Source organism: Bubalus bubalis, chromosome 12, assembly GCF_019923935.1.
Source record: "Bubalus bubalis isolate 160015118507 breed Murrah chromosome 12, NDDB_SH_1, whole genome shotgun sequence".
NCBI lineage: Eukaryota > Metazoa > Chordata > Mammalia > Artiodactyla > Bovidae > Bubalus > Bubalus bubalis.
In genome coordinates this window covers 71568499-71593140 of record NC_059168.1, presented here as the reverse complement: position 1 = coordinate 71593140, position 24642 = coordinate 71568499, and the positions used below count along the sequence as shown (strand labels likewise).

The 24642-nt window shown below is 43.7% G+C and overlaps 1 protein-coding gene across 3 annotated transcripts in view; it reads left to right on the top strand.

Annotated features, from left to right (window-relative positions):
- The window catches only part of LOC102404037 (solute carrier family 4 member 1 adaptor protein), a 73478-nt gene that overhangs the window by 18659 nt on the left and 30177 nt on the right, over positions 1 to 24642 (top strand). For 2 of the 3 annotated variants that reach the window (XM_045162347.1, XM_045162345.1), the window contains exons 11-13: positions 1668 to 1754; positions 2412 to 2479; positions 4294 to 4363. In XM_045162347.1, the coding sequence (XP_045018282.1) occupies positions 1668 to 1754; positions 2412 to 2479; positions 4294 to 4363 (225 nt within the window). Of the gene's footprint in view, positions 1 to 1667; positions 1755 to 2411; positions 2480 to 4293; positions 4364 to 6055; positions 6395 to 24642 lie in introns of those variants that run through there. The other variant, XM_045162346.1, reaches the window with a different exon arrangement.

The window sequence follows — 24642 nt, the reverse complement described above, 5'->3', positions numbered from 1 at the left end:
TTTGTGACACTTTGTGATAATGTGATACAGCTGACTGTAACATACCTTCCTGGTCTTTCTTTGATTGCCAGTTATTATTTATTCTCACTGCAAAATATGGGCGAGTATTTCCAGTGTGTTCCAGAGTTACTGAAAGTTGAAAGCTGTGGACTCTGAAACCTCAACGGCTGTGGAGCAGTCCTGAGCTGCTGCCACTCTGTGACCGGAGGCTGGTGGAACAGGGTGGATGACGGGGCCTGACCAGGTGGTCTCAGGGAAAGCCTTCCCTTAGTCATTTTTCCCCCGCAGAGGCTAAATATAATTGTATCTGCAGCTTGTACTTCTCAGGAAACATCATACCTCATTCATCTTTTTGCCACAGTACCTGGCCGAGAACCTGACATGTAGTTTTCACCTACCTCAGCAAAGCGCTAATGAAAAATGTAAAAGAGGAAATTGATTGGTTTTTAAATATTAAGTATTTCTTCTGCTTATAAAAGGCATATATGTTCATTTTAGAAACTTTGGATCATACATAAAAGTCCAAAGAAGAAAAGAGGAATCTGCCACCCCTAGATATTATTATCTTTTTAGTAGGCCCTTAATCCTTGTCAACTGCAGGGGTTATTTTCCTGCAGGTTTGTTGAACTGCTTTGCAAGATTAAGACTGCAGAGAAAAAAGGGAACATTAGGGAAAACAAAAAACATTGGCAGTAAGCATGTGTGGAAATGTGTGCATATGGACTTCCAAAACCAGGCATGTCCATGTGAAAACACCAGGCCTGCCTGGTATTTTTAAGTTACTTTCAGCTGTTTTAGGCACAGAAAAGTTACTGTTTCCTCATCTATGAGAAGTAAATCTTTTGTTTTTGCATTTTCCTTTGTTATTGGCACCATGCTTGACCTTTTCAAAAAAGGCAGGTATACATACTTTTTTTAGCATCTAGTCTTTGATTCATTCATTGTAAGGATGATACATAAGCAGCATTATAGGGGAGCAGTAAGTATTGTATTTTTTTATTTGTTTGTTTAAGGGCCCAAAAGCAAATGTGTGTGTCTAAAAATAGCCGATTAAAAGTTTTGGTTTATAAGATACATTAGTAAATGCACCTGATTAGGGGTTACTCCAGGCATTCATTTATTTATTAATTTACTTATAAAACAACATTGGGATCATATTGTACACGCTATTTTATAATCTATTTTTTTCTGTGTCTTAAAAAAATATTCTTTTAAGTGTGGTTTTAATAAGGGGCAAAGTGGCCCATCACATGAATGTGCCATAATTCATTTAATTAACTATTATTATGCATGTATATTTTTATTAATTTTTGCTATTATAAACATGCTTGTATGTAATAAATCTTGGTGCTCATCTTTGATTATTTTCTTTGAATATATTCCTTGAAGTAGAATTTTTGGTTAAGGAATAGGTCCTTTTTTCAGGCTTTCATTAAGTATTGCTAAAAAGTTTTGCTTCAGAGATGGCCAGTTTTTGAAGTAGAAAATTGGTGGTTCTCTGTTAGACATCTGGAGGCACGTTTATTGAAAACCTAATTAAGCTTATTGAAGCTAATGATAGGAAAACTGGATGATTATGTATGTACTTAGCTTTTCTTGCTTTTGTTTTCTTGGGTCCCCACCGCAAATTAAGTTAATACAGTATGCTTTGGTTCTGCATTTTATAGAAAACATGTCTCAACTCAGCCAAGTGGAACAGAATAAAGATTACCAAGAGATTAGTGAAGCAGCTGCATCGTGTGAGGAGCCCTCAGGCAAGTGGAACAGTGACTCCTCCGCTGCTCCTCACACCGGCAGCCAACCGGTGTCAGAGATGGGGTGGGAGCTGAGCTGCGGGGCGCAGACCTGGGGTCGATGCTGCTGCCAGGGCCATGGACAGAGTTGGAATATATGAGAGGTGTCTGTTTGGTGCCATCTCATTTGTCCTTCTTTTCCTCCTCTGCCTCCTGGGGTTCCCCCCCAACCCACAAAGCACCCTAATACCTTTGTTTTCCTCTGGCTCTGCAAAACCCTCTACAATTTTACCTCTTGCAGAGTTGAGTATGTGCCTATCATGAGGGTAATTCCAACATTCTTAAATTGGTTGAAAGATTGGCCTATTAAAAGGACTGGTTTTTTTTTTTTTTTCTGCTTTTAACTATAATGATTAAATTGTAAAATAGTAAAGTCACTCCATTTTCCTTTACCTTTTCAAAAGCTGTGATTAAATTCAAGCTTAGGATTTGAAAACTAAGGTTATTAATGAAGGGACAGTTCTGTCTTTATATAGTCTTTATGGTAGTCAGAGTTTTTGAGAATTAGATTGTGATGTTTTCTTCAATAATTATAATACTGTTTAAGGAGGAATTTTTCTTTTTTATTTTTCTGAAATAGCCATAGCCTCTTTTTTTTTTTTCTTTTTCATAAATTAGCATCAAAGAATGAGAATGAGAAAAGCAGAGATGAATTCAAGAAAAAGAAAGCTCCTGGTCCAGGCAAAGTAAGTATTTTAGTCATAATCTTCACTTCTGAAAGTAAAAATGAATCCCTTTGTCATGAACCATATCCAGAAGAATGAATCCAGGGGCTGTCTTAGCAGAATTCCCAGATGTCTACTACTCTTTCTTCTAGAAATCTGGGCTCTTTTATTTTTGAATTTTTATTTTTTTAACCTGTGGTGGAAATCTTTGTATTAATATATCAGTGCAGTGAGAGCTTCCTACCATGTGAAGTGAAGTGAAATAAAAGTTGCTCAGTCATGTCCAACTCTTTGCAACCCTGTGGACTGTCCATGGAATTCTGCAGGCCAGAATACTGGAGTGGAAAGCATTTCCCTTCTCCAAGGGATCTTCCCAACCCAGGGATCAAACCCAGATCTCCCGCATTACAGGTGGATTCTTTACCAGCTGAGCCACAAGGGAAACCCGAGAACACTGGAGTGGGTAGCCTATCCATTCTCCAGGGGATTTTGCCGACCCAGGAATTGAACCAGGGTCTCCCGCACTGGGGATGGATTCTTTACCAACTGAGCGATCAGGGAAGCCCTCCTACTGTGTGGGTGTACTCTGTTGAACCAGTTTCCTACCAATGGACACTTGGGTTCTTTCTAGTCTTTTATTATAACAGTGTTACAGTGAATAACCTTAGTGTATATATAATTGTGTTGCTGCTGCTAAGTCACTTCAGTCGTGTCTGACTCTGTGCGACCCCATAGACGGCAGCCCACTAGGCTCCCCTGTCCCTGGGATTCTCCAGGCAAGAATACTGGAGTGGGTTGCCATTTCCTTCTCCAGTGCATGAAAGTGAAAAGTGAAAGTGAAGTCGCTCAGTCATTCCGGACTCTTAGCGACCCCATGTACTGGAGCCTACCAGGCTCCTCCGTCCATGGGATTTTCCAGGCGAGAATACTGGAGTGGGGTGCCATTGCCTTCTCCGTATAATTGTGTTAGGATAATGTAAGTTCCCAGAAGTGGAATTGCTAGGTTGTGTCAGGAAGTCCACCCTCAGGCTGGGTAGTTTCACAAGAGGCCCAGCATGTGATGGAATTTACAGCTGTGGTGTCATCATTCACATGAATACTGAGCACGGCCAGCAAAGGGAAAAGGCACGTGGAGTGAAGTTTGGGAACCAGGTACAAACTTCTAAGGGTCCTTGGGAACCAGGTACAAACTTCTAAGGGTCCTTTTCCAGCAGCCACATAGGCTGTGCTTAGTTCCCTTCACAATAGGTGACAACTTGTGAAACCGGAGAAGCTCATTAGAGACTCAGTCCCCAGGACTGGTATTGGGGACTGATCACATAGTAATCCTGCCTGGCATCTACCCAAATTCCATTGTCCTAGAAGGAAAGCAGGTGTTCGGCATAAACCACATTGTTTTTATAGTTTTGGCTCAGTGGGCCACTCTTGTCAGGTAGGGTAGTGGGAACTCTTCTGAAATCCAAGTTCCCAGATGCCAGCTAACAAGTCTTTCACACAGGCCCTTCAAAGGGTAACAGTTAGGCTGCTTTGTAAACTTTTTTGCACCTGGATCAAAAGGCAGATGTCAAATTTTCCTCTCTGGGGTTAGAACTCTGACCTGCATTGACTGCCTCTTTTAGAAAAAAATGCCACTCTCACTGGCTGACAATAAGCTTGTTGAAGCTTTATGGAAAAAAAAAAAATAAAGATTCAGAGAGTGATCCCCCATTTTTGGTTACTTATGTCAAGTTCATTAGTGGAAACTGTTCTCTCAATTTTTGTTTGTTAACAAAGATAAGGACAATAGTTCTTAGACTTAAAATTCTTTTGAATAAAATAACATCTTTTCTTTGCAGGTTCCACTGATACTTTCCTCCAAATATCCAGAAGATGACCCAGATTACTGTGTGTGGGTCCCACCTGAAGGTAGATGGGTTTTACTTTTCTTTTACTTTAAGATTTATTTATTTAGGTTTCAGAATAGGTAATATGTACATAAGTATAAGAACTTTACAAGAGTATATAGTAGAAAAGTCTCCCTTCTGGAGGAATAGGTAGATATTTGATGATACTAGGAAATTATTGTTAATTTTTTTTAAAGTATGAGTGATATTGAGTTATTTTTTTTTAGAGAAAGTACTTATCTTCCAGGAATATTGTACTGTATAGAAGTGTTTGCAGATGAAATGATAGCTGGGACTTGCTTAAAATAATCCCGTGGTGGAGGATGAGGGAAGATAGAGGAGGGGCAATAGATAAAGCAGGATTTGCCACATACTGATAATTGTTGAAGCTGAGTTCTGGGTACATGGAAATTCATTATATTTTTCTCTTTACTTTTATGTATGTTTTAAATTTTCTGTAAAGTGGCAAAAAAAAAAAAGTCTTCTAGCTGTGCTTTAGCTACTCAGTTTTTTCCTTTAAAGACAACCAAATATTAGTTTCTTATCACTTCTTATATACATTATATAAAATGCTTTTGAAAGCAAAATTTCATCACTTTTTTTTTTAACGTAAATGGAAGCATATCCTATACCTTACTGTTTTTGCATTTAATAGTATATGGAAATCCTTCCATAGCTGCTTACAGATTTCTTTTCTTTTTTTTTATGGTAACATAGTTCTTTTTTTATGGTATGGCTATATCGTTACATATTTAACCAGTTCTCTCAATGTATATTTGCTGTCTTTCCAGTCTTGTGCCATTACAAATAAGTCTACAATAAGTAACTTCTAATAAGTATAATTTTGCAAGTGTAGACGTGCACTTGTAGAAAACAAACTCATAAAAGTCAACATATTGCAGCAGAGGCTATGAACATTTTTAAGATAGTATAAATTGCGTTCTATAGGGATTGTCTAGTTTATGTTCATACGTACACCCTTAAGGTAATATAGGGCTTCCCTGATAGCTCAGTTGGTAAAGAATCCAGCAATAAAGGAGACCATGGTTCGATTCCTGGGTTGGGAAGATCTTCTGGAGAAGGGATAGGCTACCCACTCCAGTATTCTTGGGCTTCCCTTGTGGCTCAGCTGGTAAAGAATCCGCCCGCAATGTGGGAGACCTGGATTCGATCCCTGGGTTGGAAAGATCCCTTGGAGAAGGGAAAGGCTACCCACTCCAGTATTCTCGGGCTTCCCTTGTGGTTCAGCTGGTAAAGAATCCGCCTGCAATGTGGGAGACCTGGATTCGATCCCTGGGTTGGAAAGATCCCTTGGAGAAGGGAAAGGCTACCCATTCCACTATTCTGGCCTGGAGAATTCCATGGACTGTATAGTCCATGGGGTCCCAAAGAGTTGGACATGACTCAGTGACTTTCACTTAAGGCAGTATATGAGATACTTGTTTCCCCATGTACTTACCACAAGTTGCTTTTTCTGTGGGTTGGGTTTCTAATATGCTAGCAATTAATAGAAATGTAGGACTAAAATGTTTGCTTTTTATTTGCTAGTAAATGTTAGAGTAGTGGTGAAAAGACTGTAGTTTGAAATTATATACAAAAGGTCATATTTCTATTTGTTTTACTTTTCGGCCTACTGATGACTGGATATCTTTTCCCTCCTGACTTGGAAATGTGAATTATCTATTTTTCTTTGTTTCTTTTTATGCTGATATAGGCCAAAGTGGAGATGGCAGGACCCATCTTAATGACAAGTATGGGTATTGATTGCTTCTGAATCTTAAAGGAAGACCTTGTGGACCATGTGACATGGGATATTTAGGATAATATATCAAGTTGAATGTCCGGAGAAGGAATTCAGATGCTCATTTGTAAAATCTGGTGACTGGCATTTTCTTCTGTACTCCTAGCTTCCTAAATTTACCTACCTATCTGATTCTCTTGAATTTGATTATTTATGTTTAAAAGTGTTTGTGTATGTATGTAAAAAGGAACCATATATTTTGAGAAGTAGTAAAGTGAGAGACATGAGTGTATTAAAGTAAGAAGCTGAAAATGTCTCATGTTTATTTAAGGCCACAATGTCTTTCTTAAGCTTTAGGGACTATGCTTTTACTGAGCAATAGGGTGTTTTTGTCAGATGGGCTCTAGGATTCACTGATAATTGCCTCCTCAAGTAAGTGCTGAAATAGGAGGTCATGCCAGGGCATAACCCTGGGTTCTCTGTCATTCTTGGAACTAAGAATAGATACACAGTGGGGGTTTCCTACTCCCTCTCACTGTAAGCCTCCTGCCAAGTTTGAGGACAAATCCTGGCTTACCAGGACACAGTTCAGGAACACACAGCACACCTCATGCACTCAGGCACCAATGCTGATAGAGACTCAGCCCTTTGAATATCCTGGATTCTGACCAATCGGGGTTAGTCACTCCTCCTGTGGAAAGGTGCAAATAAGGTTCACAGAATGAAAAGCTGGATGTCTTCTGCCCACTGTGGGGCTTCTCACCTCTGTAACGAGGGGAATAAAAGTTCCTTCCTCTCTGGAAACATGAAGAAATGCAGAACTATGTCTATTTCCACTCCCACTTCCCATCATTAGTGCCTCTTTTCCACAGGAAAGGAAAGCCTAAGAGTGGAAGCAAGGTGGAAAACCTGTGGATTCGGCTGGAGGCAGACATAGTAAGCAGGCAGGAGAAAGGCTGTGGCCCAACGAGAGGGAGTGGATGAGGTGTGGATTCTATGGGATGATGAGGTGGGCAGGAAGCAGTAACGAGAAACTTCAGTTACCCTGACAGATGTCTGGCCTGCTAAAAATAAGTCTGACTTCTCAGAAAACAATACCAATATTGGCGTTAAGAGAAACTACTATTTTGGACTTCACTTAGACCAACAGACAAGAACTTGATGTAAGGAGTGACTGGAATTTGGGGGCAGAGCGGCCATGCCACTGTAGATCTAAATAGTGGACTAATCCGGATCACTGATCTTCAAAGGTAAAACTCTTTATTTAAACAAAATTGCATGTGCAATCCTAATACTTGAACAGTTAAAAATATACCTAACTCTGGTTGAGTTGAAGGCATCAGGATTGGATGTACACACATACATACACCTGCATGCATATCTTCCTCTCCTCACTCTACTCTCACAGTGACCTTGAGGAATCCTAGGTGCTTCACAGAGCACAGTCTGCTTTAGGAAGGCAGATTTCTAAATGTTCTGGGAATAGTATGTACAGTCCCATGTCTGGAGAGCATGAGAGCAAGTAGGATTCCATTGGCCAAAATAAAATATAAACATGTAACTTGTACAGTTAACATCAGTGTTTAAAAGACCAGCACGTGGATCTTAGCTTCTTTTTTATCAAATAGGAGGCTTTGGGGACATGACTTATATTCCTTGAGCCTCAGTTCTGTCATGTTTGAAGCCGGGACAGTAATGCTTTTAGCTCTTTGGATATCGGGTTTATTCTAGGATCAAATGAGGCCATGTAGACAGATGTGCTTTACACAGTTTTGAAGATACTAGTAGCTGTTATTCACCACAAAAAAGATCATGACATCTGGGCTGACTTACCTGTGAGAGACTGGATCGTATCAGTGATTCACGACTGTAGCTGCTTATTAGAATTACCTAGGGAAATTTTAAAAGTTTTGATTCCAATACTTGAATCCCATGTCAGATCAATCTAATGAGAATCTTTGGCTTCCCAGGTGGTCCAGTGGTTAGGCTGCTGCACTTCTGCTGCAGGGGACACGAGTTCAGTCAGGAACTGAGATCCCATATGCTGCGTAGTGTGGCCAAAAATAAATAAATCAGAATCTCTGGGTCAATCCCTTTTAAAAGCAGTCCAGGTGATTTTAATGTACAACCATAGTGGAGAACCTCTGAAGCGGAGTTGGCAGACCATTTTTTTTTTTTTTAATTAATGGCCAGGTATTTTAGACTGGCATGCCATACAATCTGTTGTGACTATTCAGCTCTGCTGTTGGAACGCAAATGGCATAGACAGTATACAATGAATGAGTGTGACTGTTCCAATAAATATTTACTCATAAAAACAGGTGGTAGGCCAGGCTTGGGCCAACCTCAGCTCTAGGCTAATTCACTTTTCAGGGTCTCATTAGATTCAAGATGTTCCTTACAACTTCTTCAGGATATTTGAAAAGTTTCTAATCAAAAGGCTAATTACCTGCTCCTGTACTATATGGTTGTAGTTGGTTATTAGAAATCTAAGTGATCCAGTGTCCTTTTCACAGAAACGGAGGCAAGGTTATTAGACATTACAAAAAATATTGTTAACACCAAGAATTCAACAAGTTATCTGTGAGCAGGGTGTCCCTAGTCTACTCTTGTGGCCTCCTTAGGAATTCTGCATCATATCTGCCTCTGTATTTAAAGAGCAATGGGAAGCCACTGGGATGTCAGTGATAGTGAAATGGTCAGATTTGGGTCTTTAAAGAACACTCAAGCTACAGGTGGGAGGAAGGATGGAAGAGGAAAGAGGATGCAGGAAGACCAGTCAGGAGTCTGCTGCAGATATCCAGCTGAAAGAGGATGGCAGCTTGAATTAAGTGGAGATCAAGATGCAGAGACCAGAAAGGGGTCCTTGCAACAATTTAACAAGTAAGATGGCGGAGACTGAGTGATGGATTGTCTGGGAGTAAAGGGGGAGGAGGCTGGAGGGTAATTACTCAGTCACTGGCTTGTACATCTGAATGGCTGATGCTGTTTGCTGAAATGAGGGGATACTGGAGGAGGACCTGCTGGAGGTGGAGGATATCATAGATGTCATCTGGACAAGTTGAACTTGATGTCCCTTTAAGACATCTAAGTAAAGATGTCTAGAAAACAGTTGTATAAAGAGGTCTGGATCTCAGAAGAGGGCTTGAGAACAATTTCAGTCTTCACCAGCTGAGCCTAAGATTCAGACCAGGTGGCAGGCAGAAATTTTGCAGGCAGACTCCAGTCTTGGACAACTGGTCTCCAAATCTTTGGTACTGGGAACAGTGTTTTTGCTACAGGTACTCATTTATTTGGGGAAAAAGTAAGTGCTACAGTGAACAGCATTCTGGAAAGAAAAGGTCAGTGGCATGAATTTAAACAGAATCTCGGTCTGCTTTAGGACATTTCTAAGGATTTTGCACAGTACTTGGTATATGCAATAAATGTTTGTTGAGTGCCTGCTCTAAAAATTTCCCCTGGAATTGTCCCAATCTAGGATGGAAAGTATGAAGTCCCATTATTTACCTATAGCCCATTATAAGCCTTTACGCATTACTACTTCACTGGAACTAGAAGGAGTTAACTATGTGGGAAATAATGACACAGTTCCTATCTATTGAACTTTGAAATCATCACCACAGCCTGGGGGATCTGTTGCTTTACCATTGAAATGCTGCCACCTCCCGGATAGGGTATGACAAGTGACCAGCAGCTGTGGACGGCTTCCTGAGAATGGGAGCCAGGGGGAAGCCTGCCAGCCCTGTGGCAATCAAAAGCAGGAATCCAAACCCCTGTTGAGGCTGAGTTCCCTTGCAAGGTTTGGTCCACCCCTGTTTGGACCCAGCAGGTTTGATGAACTGTTGGGAAATGATGTAAAACTCTCCTTGACCTTTCTGGAGGGTGGGTCACAGTATCAAGCCAGTATGGCGTCTTCTCGTGACAGGCTGCTCTTTGATCCTGAGATTCCTCACTTGATGTGGGCATTGAGAACCATTTTTCAAGATTTCTTCTCAGCAATCTGAGAGGACTTTGCCCTGCTTTGTTTTAGAGATTTGGCGCAAGCACAGTCCAGGGTGGGACTGAGAGAGACTTCTATTATAGGGTTGACCAGAAGTTTTTACCCCCAAAGAGGACCCAGCATGGATGACAGGTTTGAGGGCTCAGCATACGATGGGAACAGTGGTTCCCACTGAGTGTAACTCCACCTTCTTCATCCCCCAAATCAATCTTTATTTCGAGTCTTCATAGAATTTGTTATTCATTTTAATGAGATATCAATAGAATTGATGGTATGACTTTGAGTAGATTTCTATTTGGAAAATGGGAAAAGATTTAAGAATAACTCTCCTTTTAAACTTAGTCCACATCCTTGGTTCTGACTGTGCTAATTGCCAATTTGATATGGAATTTTAAGTGTAGCATTTAGAGTCCTCATTTATCCTTAAAAGTAAAAGTCTGTTTACTTTCTGCAGAGAACAATTTTTCTTGCCATCTAACCCGTGAAAGAGCATCTTATAAATCAAGTGTATATCTTATATCTCTTGACGAAGCATTTCTGCAGGCTTCATAAGCCTTTAGTGGAAAAGGATTCTATAACCATCATGTCTAAATGTTTGTAGTAGAGGGTAGTATATAACATGAAACATATATCTCTTGAGGTCTTTGTCTGAAACCAAACACTGTGATTTTGTTTTGCTCAGCCATTTAAAGTACCTTCTTTTTTTTTTTTTAGCATTAAAAAAAGACTGACCCCAAGTCGATCTTAAAAATTTCTCCATATAGAGGTTTTAGGATTCATTCCTCTGTATCACCCACTGCCCTGACCCAAGCTCCACTCCCCCTCATGATTCCTCCCAGATTTCCCTTCCTTTAGTCTGTGCCTCATCCAGCTCTTGTCCACACCTCTGAGCTCTCCTAAAGAGAGAAAAACCCGAAAGAACTTCTTGGCCAGTACATCACTGAGCAGAATCCTCGTGTCTGAAACCTCAAAAGCCTCTCCATTATCCAAATTCATTTGAGGCTTTAGAATCTGTATCATAGGGTTCCTGTAATTTTTGATCATAACTCATTCGCATATGCTCTTATCACTTCCCTTTCTGCCACCCAACCACCTGTACCCTATACTCTAGTAACAATAGATTTGCCCTGAACAGAACTTTTACTTCTTCCCATATTGTCCATCAAGCCTTGCTGTACATGGCCTTGAGCCTCCGTTTCCTTGTTTATTAAATAGAGAAAATATGAGCTACCTCAGAGTATTGTGGAGATTAAATAACTGAGCTGTCTATAAAAACTTTAGCCATTCTTGATACATAATCAGCTCCCCAAAATATGGTCCTCTTGGGCTTCCCAGGTGGCGCCAGTGGTAAAGAACCCGGTAAAGAATGCAGGGGATGCTAGGGACTGGGGTTCTATCAGTGGGTGGGAAAGATCCCCTGGAGGACGGCATGGCAAGCCACTCCAGGATTCTTGCCTGGTGAATCCCATGGACAGAGGAGCCTGGTGGGCTACAGTCCATGGGGTCACAAAGAATTGGACATGACTGAAGCACCTGGGCATGCAGCATGCAATGTCCTGGCTTATGTCTACTCGGTAAAGTCCTACCCATTTTTCAAAAGTTCAGCCTGAGTCTCACTATCTTCAGGAAACCTTGATCATCCTGATTGTCACTAAACCCCCCTCTCTCCAGCAGCCCTACACACTGCATTTCTGCTTCTGTGATGGCTCTTGCTTGGATGGCCTGACAGCTGTTAATTATGTGTGTGCTTGGGCCATTTACGTTTGTAAGCATTATGAGTTGAGGACGGGAACTATCTTATTTTGGACCCCACTTGCACTTCATGGAACTTACCAGTTCACAAAATAGGTGCTCAGCTAACTTGCTTTACATGACTGAGGGTTGGAGGGCAAGTTCAAGTCCTGGCCCTTCTTACCATTGGGTTTTCCAGGCAGAGAAGGGACCTTAGAGCTCTTTGTTTCCAGAACTTTTCCAGATAAGCTGGATAATCTCAGCACCTACCATTTTAGCAGTGTTAACGCAGGCAGAGGCCTGGATTCCTGTCCTACTTGGGGAAAAATCAGGCAGAACTACCCCTTCCCATCAAGGAGTTCTGGGTTACAGCAGCTGGCTTTAACTTGGGCTTTTAAGTCCTCTGCTGGCCCTGGAAAATCTTGATCTGGATGGTTGGCTCTGGTTTCTTCAGGCTGTCACGCACAGCCCTTCAAAAGTCAATGCAACTATGTCAGGGAGTGACCACAAGAGGGCAGTAAAGCTCCATCGCTATACAGGAGTTGAATGCCAGAAGACAAACGTTTCAAAGCAGAAGAAAGAATAAGATCCTGAACTCTTTCACAATCAGGATTCTGAAAGACTTCAGGGCAGCAAGCTGGTTCAGGTCACCAGAGTCTTCCCAGGCCTAAGACCCAGAAGCAGCAAATTAGGGACTCTGACAAGCTCCCCAAATCTCTTCCCAGCCTGTTTTTTTTGGTGCTTCGTTTCACCTGGAGAAAGTCATCCTCCAGTCTTCATGCAAATATTCTATGGAGGAGTTTGCTGCTGCTGCTATCTGTCTTAAAAGTAAAAAGAGGAGCTATTATCACCTTTTGTCTAAGGAAACTGAGGCTCAGAAAATGAAGCAACTTGCTCAAAGGCATGCCAAGTTCATGGTGGAACCATAATTTCAGATTCTTTACTCATTCCTTCTAGTTTTCAGTTGTTTATATTTGTAAGGTTTGTGAGTTTCTCAAACAAAGACTACAGCTCATTTGTCTTTTTGCCTCTGCCTGCTGCTCCCTTAACCTTTAGGACTGTGAATGGGTGTGCTGTATATGACTCTGCCCATTAGGAGTTGGATTCTATGACCTCTCTTATCCCCTCTGTTTTAGTAGTTGTGTGATTTGGAGGCAGAGCCCTGACAACGACAGTGGTGGCCCTGAGTGATCCTACTGGCTGAGCATTTCAACAAGGGCAGCCACTTGGCTGCCAGCCTGTGACAATCCATCATTAGTAATGCAGGGAGGGCGGAGGACAGTTGGACAGTTTCTCAAAGTGTGCACCAGCATCGCTGGCATTATGAAAGTTGACTTTGGGGGAGGAGAACGAACATGTTTAATTTTAGTAGTTGTGAATATAAATATATGCATTATTATTTATACATACATACACGTATGTAATGTTGTATAGAATGAGGTCAGCTTTTAAGGTGAGTTTATTTGAAGAAGAACATTAAGTAACAATATGGTGGAATGAAACAGGTATACCATTGAGTGAAGTTCAAGGAACTGTGGTGGGACTTCCCTGGTGGTTCAGTAGCTAAGACTCTGCGCTCCCAGGGCAGGGGGTCCAGGTTTGATCCCCGGTCAGGGAACTAGATCCCAGACTACAACTAAGATCCCACATGCCGCAGCTAAAAGATTCTGCCTGCTGCAGTGAAGACTGAGGATCCCACATGCCGCAACTAAGACCTGGCGCAGCCAAATAAATACATTTTTAAAAAAGGGACTGTGATGAGGTGGGAAGATGCTGAAGTCACAAAACTATTTCATATTTGGCTCTGTGACCCTTAAGCCATGAAGCCCTAAGTTGCTGACCTTAAACAAGTCTTGGTTTTCTCATCTGTAAAGTCAGAGAAGAATTCTTGTCCTCCTTAACTCACATGAGAACAAATGAAAGCACAATGAAGTCTGGAAAAGTGTCCAGTGGTGCTGTATCACGATTCCCACTTGCACCCAGCTCTCCGTGGGATCTCCTCTTTACCACCACAGAGGGGGCCCCTCAACTAGCATCCGGTTCCCAGATCCCAAGGACCGAGTCCAGTGCTGCTTGTTGTCCACATCTGGGCCTGCCATTCTGAGGAGGAGGAGGAAGGAGGGGCTGGAGAAACCCTGGAATCAATCCAGGAACAAGTCCCAACACGTCACTGTTTGCTTTGTCATCCTGATTCAATGACCTCATACAAGGAAGGGAGGGAGCAGAAGGAGCTGTTCTCTCCCAGATACCTAAGGAGGCTTCTGACATCTCCTGTTTTCCTTGTCATGAGAAGAGCAGGCGCCAGGCTGTGATTTTTAAGGTCTGAGCTAATGCTGGAAGCGAAGGAGAACAGCACCTCCCATAACTGGCCAGACTCTGCTTCTTGGGGAGCTGCTTGGAGCAGAGGGGCAGAGGTGGCTGCGATGGGCATCGGAATCCAGGCTGTTGCCCCTACTCCCCGGAGGGCTCGAGAATACACAGCCTTGTCCCCGGGTTCTGAGCAATCTCAGCGCTACTGGGTGAACCCTGAGGATTGCCAGTTAGCTGTCCCTGAGGCTAGGGCAGCTCCTGGACTGGTTTTTCATCTGGTCCCCAAGGGGCAGCCACTAGAGTTGACAGAGGCTTCCGTGACCCTAGTGTTGTCATCCTCATATACCCTGCACCTTCACATACAGTATCTAGTGATACTTTCTGAGCATCTACTGTGTACCAGGCCTTTTGGGGAAATGAGACAGCTGTGTGTATCAAAAGGCTACACAGGACCTTAGACTCACCTTCTTACCATGGAGCTTGCTGTTGTCCTTACCATCTTCTGTGGCGGCTCAGACAGTAGACAATCTGCCTGCAATATAGGAGACCGGGGTCCAATCCCTGCATCGGGAAGACCTCCTGGAGAAGGGAAACGCAACCCATTCCAGTATTTTCGCCTGGAGAATTCCACGATGGAGGAGCCTGGGGGGCTATAGTGCTTGGGGTTGAAGAGAGTCAGACACGACTGAGTGACTAACACACGCACACACACACACACCAATCTCTTCTGCTACCCTGAACTTAATATTTAAATGAATTATCTTGTCAGCCAAACAAACTGCATTTGTAAGGTGTTCATTTCCAAGTTTTTTGTAATCAGACATTTATGTAACTGCAAATAAGTGCTTCTGATCAACACAAGATAATAACATTATGACACTGAATATCTAGTCACACAAAAGCAAAGAGATTTCAGCATTTTTGCTATCCTATTTATCCTGGTTGGGCTTTTTAAAACTTGAAAAGTAGCTGGCAGTCCACCTGAGGAATCAGTTCAAGGTTTTTGAGGCGGTGACATCTCAGTTTGGTTTAGAAAGATAAGCAAGCTTTCACAGGCAGGAAGAAAGAGATCCCTGCAGGCAGAGGGCGCAGAGCGGTCCAGGTGCTGGGCCCAGCAGCTCCATCCCTGGGCTGGTCAAGGGCATCAAGCTGTGGCTTGAACTCAGTGGGGTGGAAGCTGCGGTTTGGGATGGAGCTGATGGGGGTGGAGATGGGAACCAGGAATCTTATAGTTGAGTCTAGTCATGTGATGGTCCTGGAGAAACCGAGGCAGGAAATACCACTGGAGTCCCTTTGGTTCCCAAGGGCAGGAAGGAAAAAGATAGCAGAGGCCAAGCCAAAACTCTGCCCCAGAGCTGGCTGGAACCCTGTCTCCCACCCTGGCTGCCCCGCCCCTTAACTCCCAGAGCAAACCATTTTTCTGTGATTTTTTGGCTCATCTCTTAAATGTTCCAGAGTCAGAACAGGCTGTGCCATGGTTGAACAAACCTGTTGAATAAATAAACAAGGCAGGCCGTGGGGCTGGGAAAGCACCAGACGTGGGCCCCCAACCAGACCTATGACTTCGGTAAGTCTGTCCCAAGCCTGGGCCTCGGCTTCTTCCTTCAGCCATGAGAGGTGGGAGCCTGGCAGTTTGAGGGGTCCCTCCTAGCTCTGTGATATAAGCAAGTTGCCCACAGAGAGGAAAACTCCAGAGCTGCGAGTTCAAAAGAAGCCTCCTTTCTTCTCACTACCCAATGCAGCTGAGGGCTGCAGTATTGTGGCATGTGGGCTCAGTAACTCCAGCTCCCTGACTCTAAAGCACAAACACAGTTGTGGCACAGGCTTAGTTGCTCCACGGCATGTGGGATCTTCCCGGACCAAGGATCACACCCATGTCTCCTGTATGGGCAGATGGATTTCTTACCACTGAGCCACCAAGGAAGCCCCGAACTTTTCCACCTGTTGATGATTGTTGACCGAATCAAGAATTAGTTGTAAAATCAAGATCCTGGCTCTGATTTTAAGGCTGGTGTCTGTATTTCAGAATGATAGCATAGGATGGAAGGGAGGAGGAAGCAAGAGACAACATCTGGCTCTGTAAACTGTTTCTCAGATGTCTATCATGGAAAATGGAAGGTGACTGGTACTGACTTGCTAACCCTATTAAGAAAAAAACTGAGGGGGTGGAGGATTGGGAGCTTAGGACCAATACATAACCACTATTAATACTATGTATAAAATAGGTAACTAATGAGAACCTGCTGTATAATGCAGGGAACTTTACTTAATGATCTGTGGTGACCTGAATGGGAAGGAAGTCCACAAGTGAGGGGATATATGTAGACGTATGGTTGATTCACTTTGCTGTACAGCAGAAAGTAACACAACATTATAAAGCAACTATGTTCTTATAAAAATTAATTTTATTTCTTTTTATTTTATTTTATTATTATTTTTTTAATAAAAATTAATTTTAAAAAAGGAAAAAAACGACCTGGGAAATCAGACTGGATTTTAAGCAATAAAAGCTTTTACTTCCTAATGGAATAAGAATTTCTCCTTACCTAGCACTAAGTCCCAAACACCACACCAGCCATTAAGGAGACACAATATTTTTGGCCCTCATAACCACTCTTCGAAAGAGTACTGTAATCTCCAATTTATAGTTGAAGAAACTGAGATCAGAAGAGTGGAGGTGTGTGCCTAAAGTTATACATCTAGGAGTGGAAGAGTGTGGATTCTGACTAAGATCCGTTGGGCTCCACACTCTTACTCTTTTTAGAGGGAAGGAGCTTGGGGTCATGTCATGGCTTGCAGCCTCAACACACATCCCGCCAGTGCCAGTTTTCAATGAATTCCCAGCTTAAGAGTGAGGTAATTCCCACTCCCCATGTGGATGTTAAGCCCTGGAGTCCTGCAAAGAGGCTTATGAGGTCCCAGTGCGGTGATCTTCTGGCCCCAGCCAGCTGGTCCTTGAACCCTAGCAGCCCCCTGGCTGGAGTGTCCTGAGAGGACCTCCCTCAGCTCTGCTGCTGCCCCTGCGGCCCAGGTGGCAGGGCCATCCAGACATTGACTCAACAGTTCGCCTCGCTTGCCCAGCACGGCTGCATCTCCCATGCTTAGAAAGGCAGGAAACTGAACTCCGGTATTTTAGAAAGTCTTTTAACAATAAGCTTGATTAAAAGGGGGTTTTCCAGTTAACCCTGGAGAATTTCAGTTAACCAATGACTTATTGTGTTCTAGTTCTTTGAAATGTGGTTATCTGTGTTCATTGTGTATTTAGGGTAAATCTCATTTGCCAGACGATTCAATTAAACAGGATTTCCCTAAAGAGGGAAATCCTAAAATTACCGTTTGGTATAAGCCACAGAACCAGAGAATAACTATGTTGAAAAGGTTTTAGGGATCATTTAATAGGATTTTTTTATTGTTCAGATGAGGAAACTGAGGCCCATAGAGGACTATAACTTACCCAAGGTCACACGGCTTATTATTGACATAACCATTAATTAGGAACCTCACATCCAAAGTGCTTTCTGCCACATCAAGAATAATTACAAGGCAGGAAACCTTTATGTCTAGGGTTACCTGCAGGCTGAATTTATCTTGAGGCTGTGTCTTTTGTTTGTCCTGTACAGTGTTCTAAAAGTTGGGAAGTTTCTTGTAAAAATCCAAATTTGGTGTTTCTTTGGGAAAGCTGGACAATCCGGCCACACTGAGCCCAGTGGCAATGAAGAGGGGGCTGAGCTGCAGCAAGCCTTCTGGAGTGGGGTCATGGGATCTACATTCCTCCATACCCTGTCAGCTCACACCTGGGTAAGCTGACATTTCATGACCTGCTGGTCACTCTAGGCATTGGGATTTGGGTTCTCTGCTTTCTGGTGGAAGGCACTCCTTAGTTAATTAAAATAAATAAATAAATAAAAGAGGGCTGGAGTGGCCAGACTGAAAAATAGGGGAGACAATGAGGGATCAGAAACACTTGTGTTACATGCCAGGGTGCAGTGCTGGGCATGCAGCTGGTCCCAGGCAAGCTCAGATCAGGAGCTAGAAAGAGCTCCAAGAGCTTCTCATTTAGGTGAAAAAGGTTAAAAGTTCAACAGCAATAGGAGGGACTTCCTTCAGGGTCCAGTGGCTAAGACTTAGTGCCTCCCAATGCAGGGGGCCCAGGTTCGATCTCTGGTTGGGGAACTAGATCCCATATGCCTCAAAGGAGTTTGCATGCTGTAACTAAAGGTTTTGCACGCTACAATGAAGATCGAAGATCCTGTGTGCCACAACTGAGACTTGGCACACCCAAATAAATAAATATATATAAAGAAATAAACAGCAAAAGGAGATATAGCAGCTGGCAAGATAATATGTACTGATAAAGTGAGTGGAACAGGAAAGATGTGCTAGAGTAGTTCAGATGGTCAAGGAAGTTCTAGTAGAGGTGGATCCTGACTCAGAAGTTGACTTATTTTAAAGAATGGAGACACTGTGGGCAGAACAACTAGCCAGGAAGCTATTTCAGCCATCAGAGCCAAGAGCCAGGGTTAGGTGAGTGGAGACAGAGAGAGAGGGAAGAGGTGGAGGCCAGAGAGACATCCCCCAGTGGGGATGGACAGGATCGGATGCCTGCATGGAGGAGAGAGAAAGAGAACAGTCAAAGCTGGTGGATCCTTTGTGCCTGGGTGACCAGGAGGAGGTCATGCCCCAAACAGAGAAGGGGAGCTGGAAGGAAAAGCTGGATGGGAAATGATGAAGAATTTATTTCTAGACATGTTGAGTTTGAGGTGATAACAGGGTCAGGCAGGTCCAGGTGAGGAATCAGAATGCAGACCCAGAGCATGCCCCCAACCCCCAGTAAGCACTTTACAATCTAGCCTCCCTTTGCCCATTTGGGAGTGAAATCCTTAAACATATAGACACACTGATTAAATATAAGGAGGCCTACGTAGGGGAGGGGAACAGCAGAAGGGAGTGGTGAGCATGGTTGGGAGGAAACTGGCGAGAAGAGATGCATCTATGAGTACTCAGTTCTTTTGTGCTGGAGCTTTTAATCTGGGGTCTTGGGACACCTAGGGTCTCATGCACAGCCTTGTCCTTAGAGGCAGAACTGAAGTTGTGTGTGTGTGTGTGTGTGTGTGTGTGTGTGTGTGTGTGTGAAGTGGAGGGATGGGAGTTGCCTAAGGACATTTTTTGGAAAGAGGGTGCATAATTTTCATTAGATTCTCAAAGGGGACTTGTCTCCCTGGCAAAGTTGAAAACCACTGAAATGGAAGCCCCTGCAGTCCCCCTGGTGGATCTGGAACACAGTGGTACCATTTATCCTGGTTCCCTGTCATTTTTTTTTTTTTTTTTTTCCAGATCCTTGCCTAGAAGTGTATTCTAGCCGGCCTCTCTCACCCGGAACAGGGGAAATGTCCCTCCTCCTTAAAGGCCTCTTTTTTGGGGTGGGCGTGGCTGAGTGAGTCCCCGAAGTCCCTGGGGTGCAGCGGAGAGGGGTCGAGGAGGCACAGCTTCCAGGGGACGGGAGGGGGAGGCTGCGGGGAGCCGGAGCGGATGTCACGGCTTACCTCAGAGCCTGAATTAGAAGGCTGAAAAAATCACAGCAGGAAATAACGTGGTGCCTAAAATAGAAGCATCAACTGGGAGAGAGGCCGGGAGTAGGTGGCATTTGAGGCTCCCGCCGCGTCCTCCCCAGCGGCTGCCTGACAAGCGCGTCGGAGGAGGAGGAGGCGTGCGGATGAGCAATGGGGCCAGAAAAGGCCAGAAAGGCCGAGGCCGCGTTTCTGCTGGAGAGGAGGGAAGGAGGCTCGGAAAACAGCCACAGTCTGAGGAGCAGAAGGGACCCTGCTGTCCTGGTCATCTCCCCGACACCCCCCCCCCCGACACACACACCTCCACTGTCCCCCTAACCTCCCCCTTCCTTCTCACCACCCCCCAACACACACACACACAAAGCCCCCTCTCCCCTTCCTCTTCCTTCCAGCACCTTCAGTCTCTCACCTTGCTTACTGCCTTAGCCTGGCCACCCCCACTACCTTTTCAGCACCCCTCCCTCCTCTCTCCTTCCCCCAAAGTCCCCTCCAGGCTTGTCATCTACAGCAGCGCCTCCACTTCCACCCCCTCCCACTGGCCCTGCCCCTCTCCTCCAAGCCCCTGGACTGCAAGGCCTTGGTCTCCAGACAGGAAGCTGCCTGCAGGCCCTTGCCGCCTTCCTGGGCCATGTAATCAGAGGTCATTCTAGGAGCAGCAGTGCTCAAGGTCAGCCTCCCTCTGCCTGACTGTAGTAACCCCTCTACCACCCCAAGCCCAGCCCCTTCTCCTCCTCTATGAGACTGCCAGGGCCTGGTGCCTTGGGAAAGGCCACAGGCAAGGGGTGGGGGTCCTTCACCTGGACTCTGGCCTCAGGAAGGTTTGAGACCACACAAAACCTTTGCCTGCAGACCTGGGCTGGCCCTCCTTCCATGGCCACGTCTATAGAGAGGACTCTCAGAACTGTTCCCTGACTGTTGGTTCTCCCGTGCATACATGCTCAGAGCAAACAGCCAGGCACAAAAACAGTAATGGCTACTACTTATAGAGCGTTTATGTGTACATATTAACTCACTAATCCTCACAACCCCACGAAGTAGGTATTTTTATCATTCCCATTTTATGGATGATGAAACTGAGGTTAAGACTCTTTCCTTCCACTGCAGGGGGCTTGGGTTTGATCCCTGGTTGGAGAAGTTCTACATGCCTTGAGGAACAGACAGAGAAAAAAAATTTTTTTTAATTATGCAAAAAAAGAAAACCATGAATTAACTTGGCCATATTCACAGAGGTAGTCAGGGGAAGGGGGTCTGACTGCAGGTCCTAACTGAATTTCACACACCATTGCCTCTCAGCTTAGTGCTGTTCTACGCAGCTCTTTTTTTCTGAAAAAGTGGATTTTGGTGTTTTTTTTTTTTTTTTTCTGAAAATAAGCATAAGGTATTTGAGATTCTAAGCATGATGAGTGCTTGGAAATTTCAATTTTTTAAAAATCAGATAGTTTTATTTTTACTTCTCTGGGTTGTTTTTCCCCCCAGCTGTTGCTCTTCTGAAAACAAGTGTTCTCATTTTTGCCAGTCTCAAGTGCTGAGCGTCCTCATCACCATCTGGAATGAAGGGGCATTCATTCACGCTCAAGTGCACTGCCCACACACATACGTGGACCACTCGCTCCCTCCCGAATCACGCCTTTGTGTTGTTCTGGGGTTAATGGCTGATGATTTGCCAAACAGAATTCTCAGGGAAGGTATGTGGCTAACGTGGCTTCACGCAGGCTTTGTTCCCTGGAGGCTGGGAGTTATTGGAATCTTGGTAAGAAACAGTGGCTAAGGTTGTGGGTAGGGGACTCAAAAAAATGTCAGAAGGAAATAATAATGTAGTTAACATTTATTCATACTTACTAAATGCAAGGCTTTGTGCTAAACATTTTACAGGAATGATCTCATTTAAGTGACACAATAACCCTATGACATTAGTAGTATCATTACCATTTGACAGAAAATTTGAGGTCATGTAAGGCTTAAGGGCAGAGGTTCTGATGTACTGAACCAGCACTTACTGCAATGAAAACTTGGTGGTTTCTGCAAGGTTTTTTTTTTTTTCTTTCCAATATGGAAATATCTTTGTCATTGCTAATTATAAAAGTAATACGTGCTCAGGACTTCCCTGGCAGTCCAGTGGTTAAGACTCTGTGCTTCCAATGCAAGGGGCAGGGATTTAATTCCTGTTGGGAAACTAACATCCCACATGCCATGTGGCTCAGCCAAGAAAATAGAAAAAAAAAAAGGTAGTACATGCTCATGGAAGAATTAAAACAACACAGAAGTGTATAAAGTAAAACATTGAAGTCTTCCCCAATAATGCCCTTCTGCATAGACTTTTAATGCACTTCTCCATTTTAAGATACCTGGTATCTCACCATTATACTCCACAGTGGACAACTTTGCACATGTCAGTACACACTAGATGATTTCCTTAATTCTAGCAGGGGAATTGGTGAGTCAGAAGGTAGAAACATTTACATTTTGGTAACTTGTTGAAATGGATGAAGTATTTTATTTTAAGCCATGGTATTAAATGGAGGGTAAAGAGGCAGGGAAAATAGGCCTTTGTTCTGCTGGCAATAGTTTAACTAGTGCAATCTTTCTTTTTAAAGAAATTTTGTTTATTTATTTATTTGATTGTGCCAGGTCTTGGCCACACGTGGGATCTTTGATCTTTCTTATGGCATGCAGACTCTTAGTTGTAGCATGTGGGGTCTAGTTCCCTGACCAGGGATTGAGCCAAGGACCCCCTTGTTGGGAGCATGGAGTCTTAGCCACTAGACGACCAGGGAAATCCCTAAGTAGTACAATCTTAAAGAAATATGTTAACATATATTTAGAGACTTAAAAATGTTCACACTTTTTACTTTAGAGCAACTTATGGAAGTCTATTGAAATCAAGGAAATAAGTGGAAAAGTAATATTTAGCATGATGATAGGCAAAATTTGGGTATGACTTAAATGTCCTTCAATAAAAGAATGGTTAAACAAGTCTTGAAAAAAATTATGACCATCTTCATGCTGGAATACTATATAGTCATTAAAAATGATGGTTTTGAAGACTCTCATAACATGGTGGAAATGCTGAGAAAGTAAAGTCAAGTGAAAAAGTAATATACAAAATTATATGCATGTATGGTTATAGTTGGAAACCCTCTGTAGCTCAGTTGGTAAAGAATCTGCCTGCAATACAGAAGACCTGGGTTTTATCCCTGGGTCAGGAAGATCCCCTGGAAAAGGGAATGGCAACCCACTCCAGTATTCTTGCCTGGAGAATTCCATGGACAGACCATGGGGTTGCAAAGAGTTGGATGTGACTGAGCAACTTTCATTCATTCCATGGTTACAGTTGTACTGAAAGAAACAGTAAAGAAATAGTAGCAAAATGATAGCATTGATATATTAAGAGTGTTGGGATTAATGCTGTTTTTCTTTTTCATTTTTTTTTGGTAGTATGGTTTATTTTTGTAGTAAATGTTATATTCGTTAAGAACTGCGGAATCATTGGAAATTATCAAAAGACTTTGCTTCCTTTTTCCTCTCTGGATTTGAGTTCTTACCTCTATAAATGAAGCAGTTAGATTGAAGTTGATGACTTCTAAGTCATCCCAGTCCTGTTATTGTATATTCTCTGATACAGGCAAGTGGTTCTTTCTGTTACAGAGTCAAAGCCCAAAGTCAGTCTTCATACTGAAAATGGACAGATCAGACTGGAACCTATTTTGTGACCATGAGCTCAGGTTATGCTTACATGTGTCAAAGCTTCCATATGAATTTGAAGAAGAAAACAGAATGTTGGTAGAATCTTCATAGATACATCTTTAGGCTCAGTGTTTCCCCCTAGGACCTGGGGTATTCGAGCAGTGACTGCCCAGCTTGTCCCAGTGTTGAGGGGCTGTGTCTTAGACCAGCTCCCTCCCTCATTCCCCCTGCTGTGAGTCTGTTACATTGGAGACCAGTAGGATTTCACTGACCCTGGGAAACAATGGGAAATAAGTGAGGCTAGCAGTCAGGGGAGACATGTTGAGTTGATCTGGAGAAATCCAGTTGATCTGGAGAAGTGTGTGTGTGTGTGTGTGTGTGTGTGTGTGTGTGTATGAAGGGACAAGGCTGGAAGAATGCTACTCTGCTGGCACAGCCTTCGTCAGAGCCCTGAAAAGGGCTGAGTGGGCTCTGACTCAGCTCTGTGACTCACCCTCTGTACTGCCGTCTCCATGCTCTGGGCACACCCTCTGGACCATTTCAGCCCAGCCTCCAGTGGAGGAAGGTGAGATCTGGGCCGGCAGCTCCAGATGACTCATCCTGCTGAGCTGGAAGGAAGGGGCCACAGCCCCCTCTCCTACACCCCTCCTCACCACCCTGCCTCCCCAGGAGTCCCCATGCAGGCCCAGACCCCATGTGGACGTTATGGCTGCTCTACTAGCAGCCCCCATCGAGGCTCAGCCCACCCACCCATTCAAATACCTGCTCCCATACCATCATTTCCTTGGTCCCTTTCCCGCGTTGTCCCCTGTCCTTCCTGTGGGCATCTGAGGTCAGCTTATAGGGAGGCTTGTAAGCCTCTCTGGATTGCCTGTCATTCTGTTCTTTGCATCTCACAACTTCCCAGCTTACAAAATAGTTTTACATCCCTTTTCTCATTTGATTCTCTGATACCCTAAGAAGCCTGGCAGGGCAGTAAACATCACCATTCTACAGGGAAGGACATGGAAGGTCACAGAAATGAAGGAAATATTTAAAGGAATTCATGAAGAGCATTGAGGGCTGTGATGCAAGAGGCTTGCTGGGGAAGGGCAGAGCTGTTAGGGCAACTGCAAGGCTTTTGACTGGACAGTGGGCTGGGGAAGAGGGACAGTGCTGGCCACTTTGTGACATGACAAGAAATGTGCCTGCCTTAGAGCAGAAGATGGGTGAGGTGTTTTGACTTTATCCCAAGACCAATGAGAGGTTCCAATGAGAGGTTTTAAGTG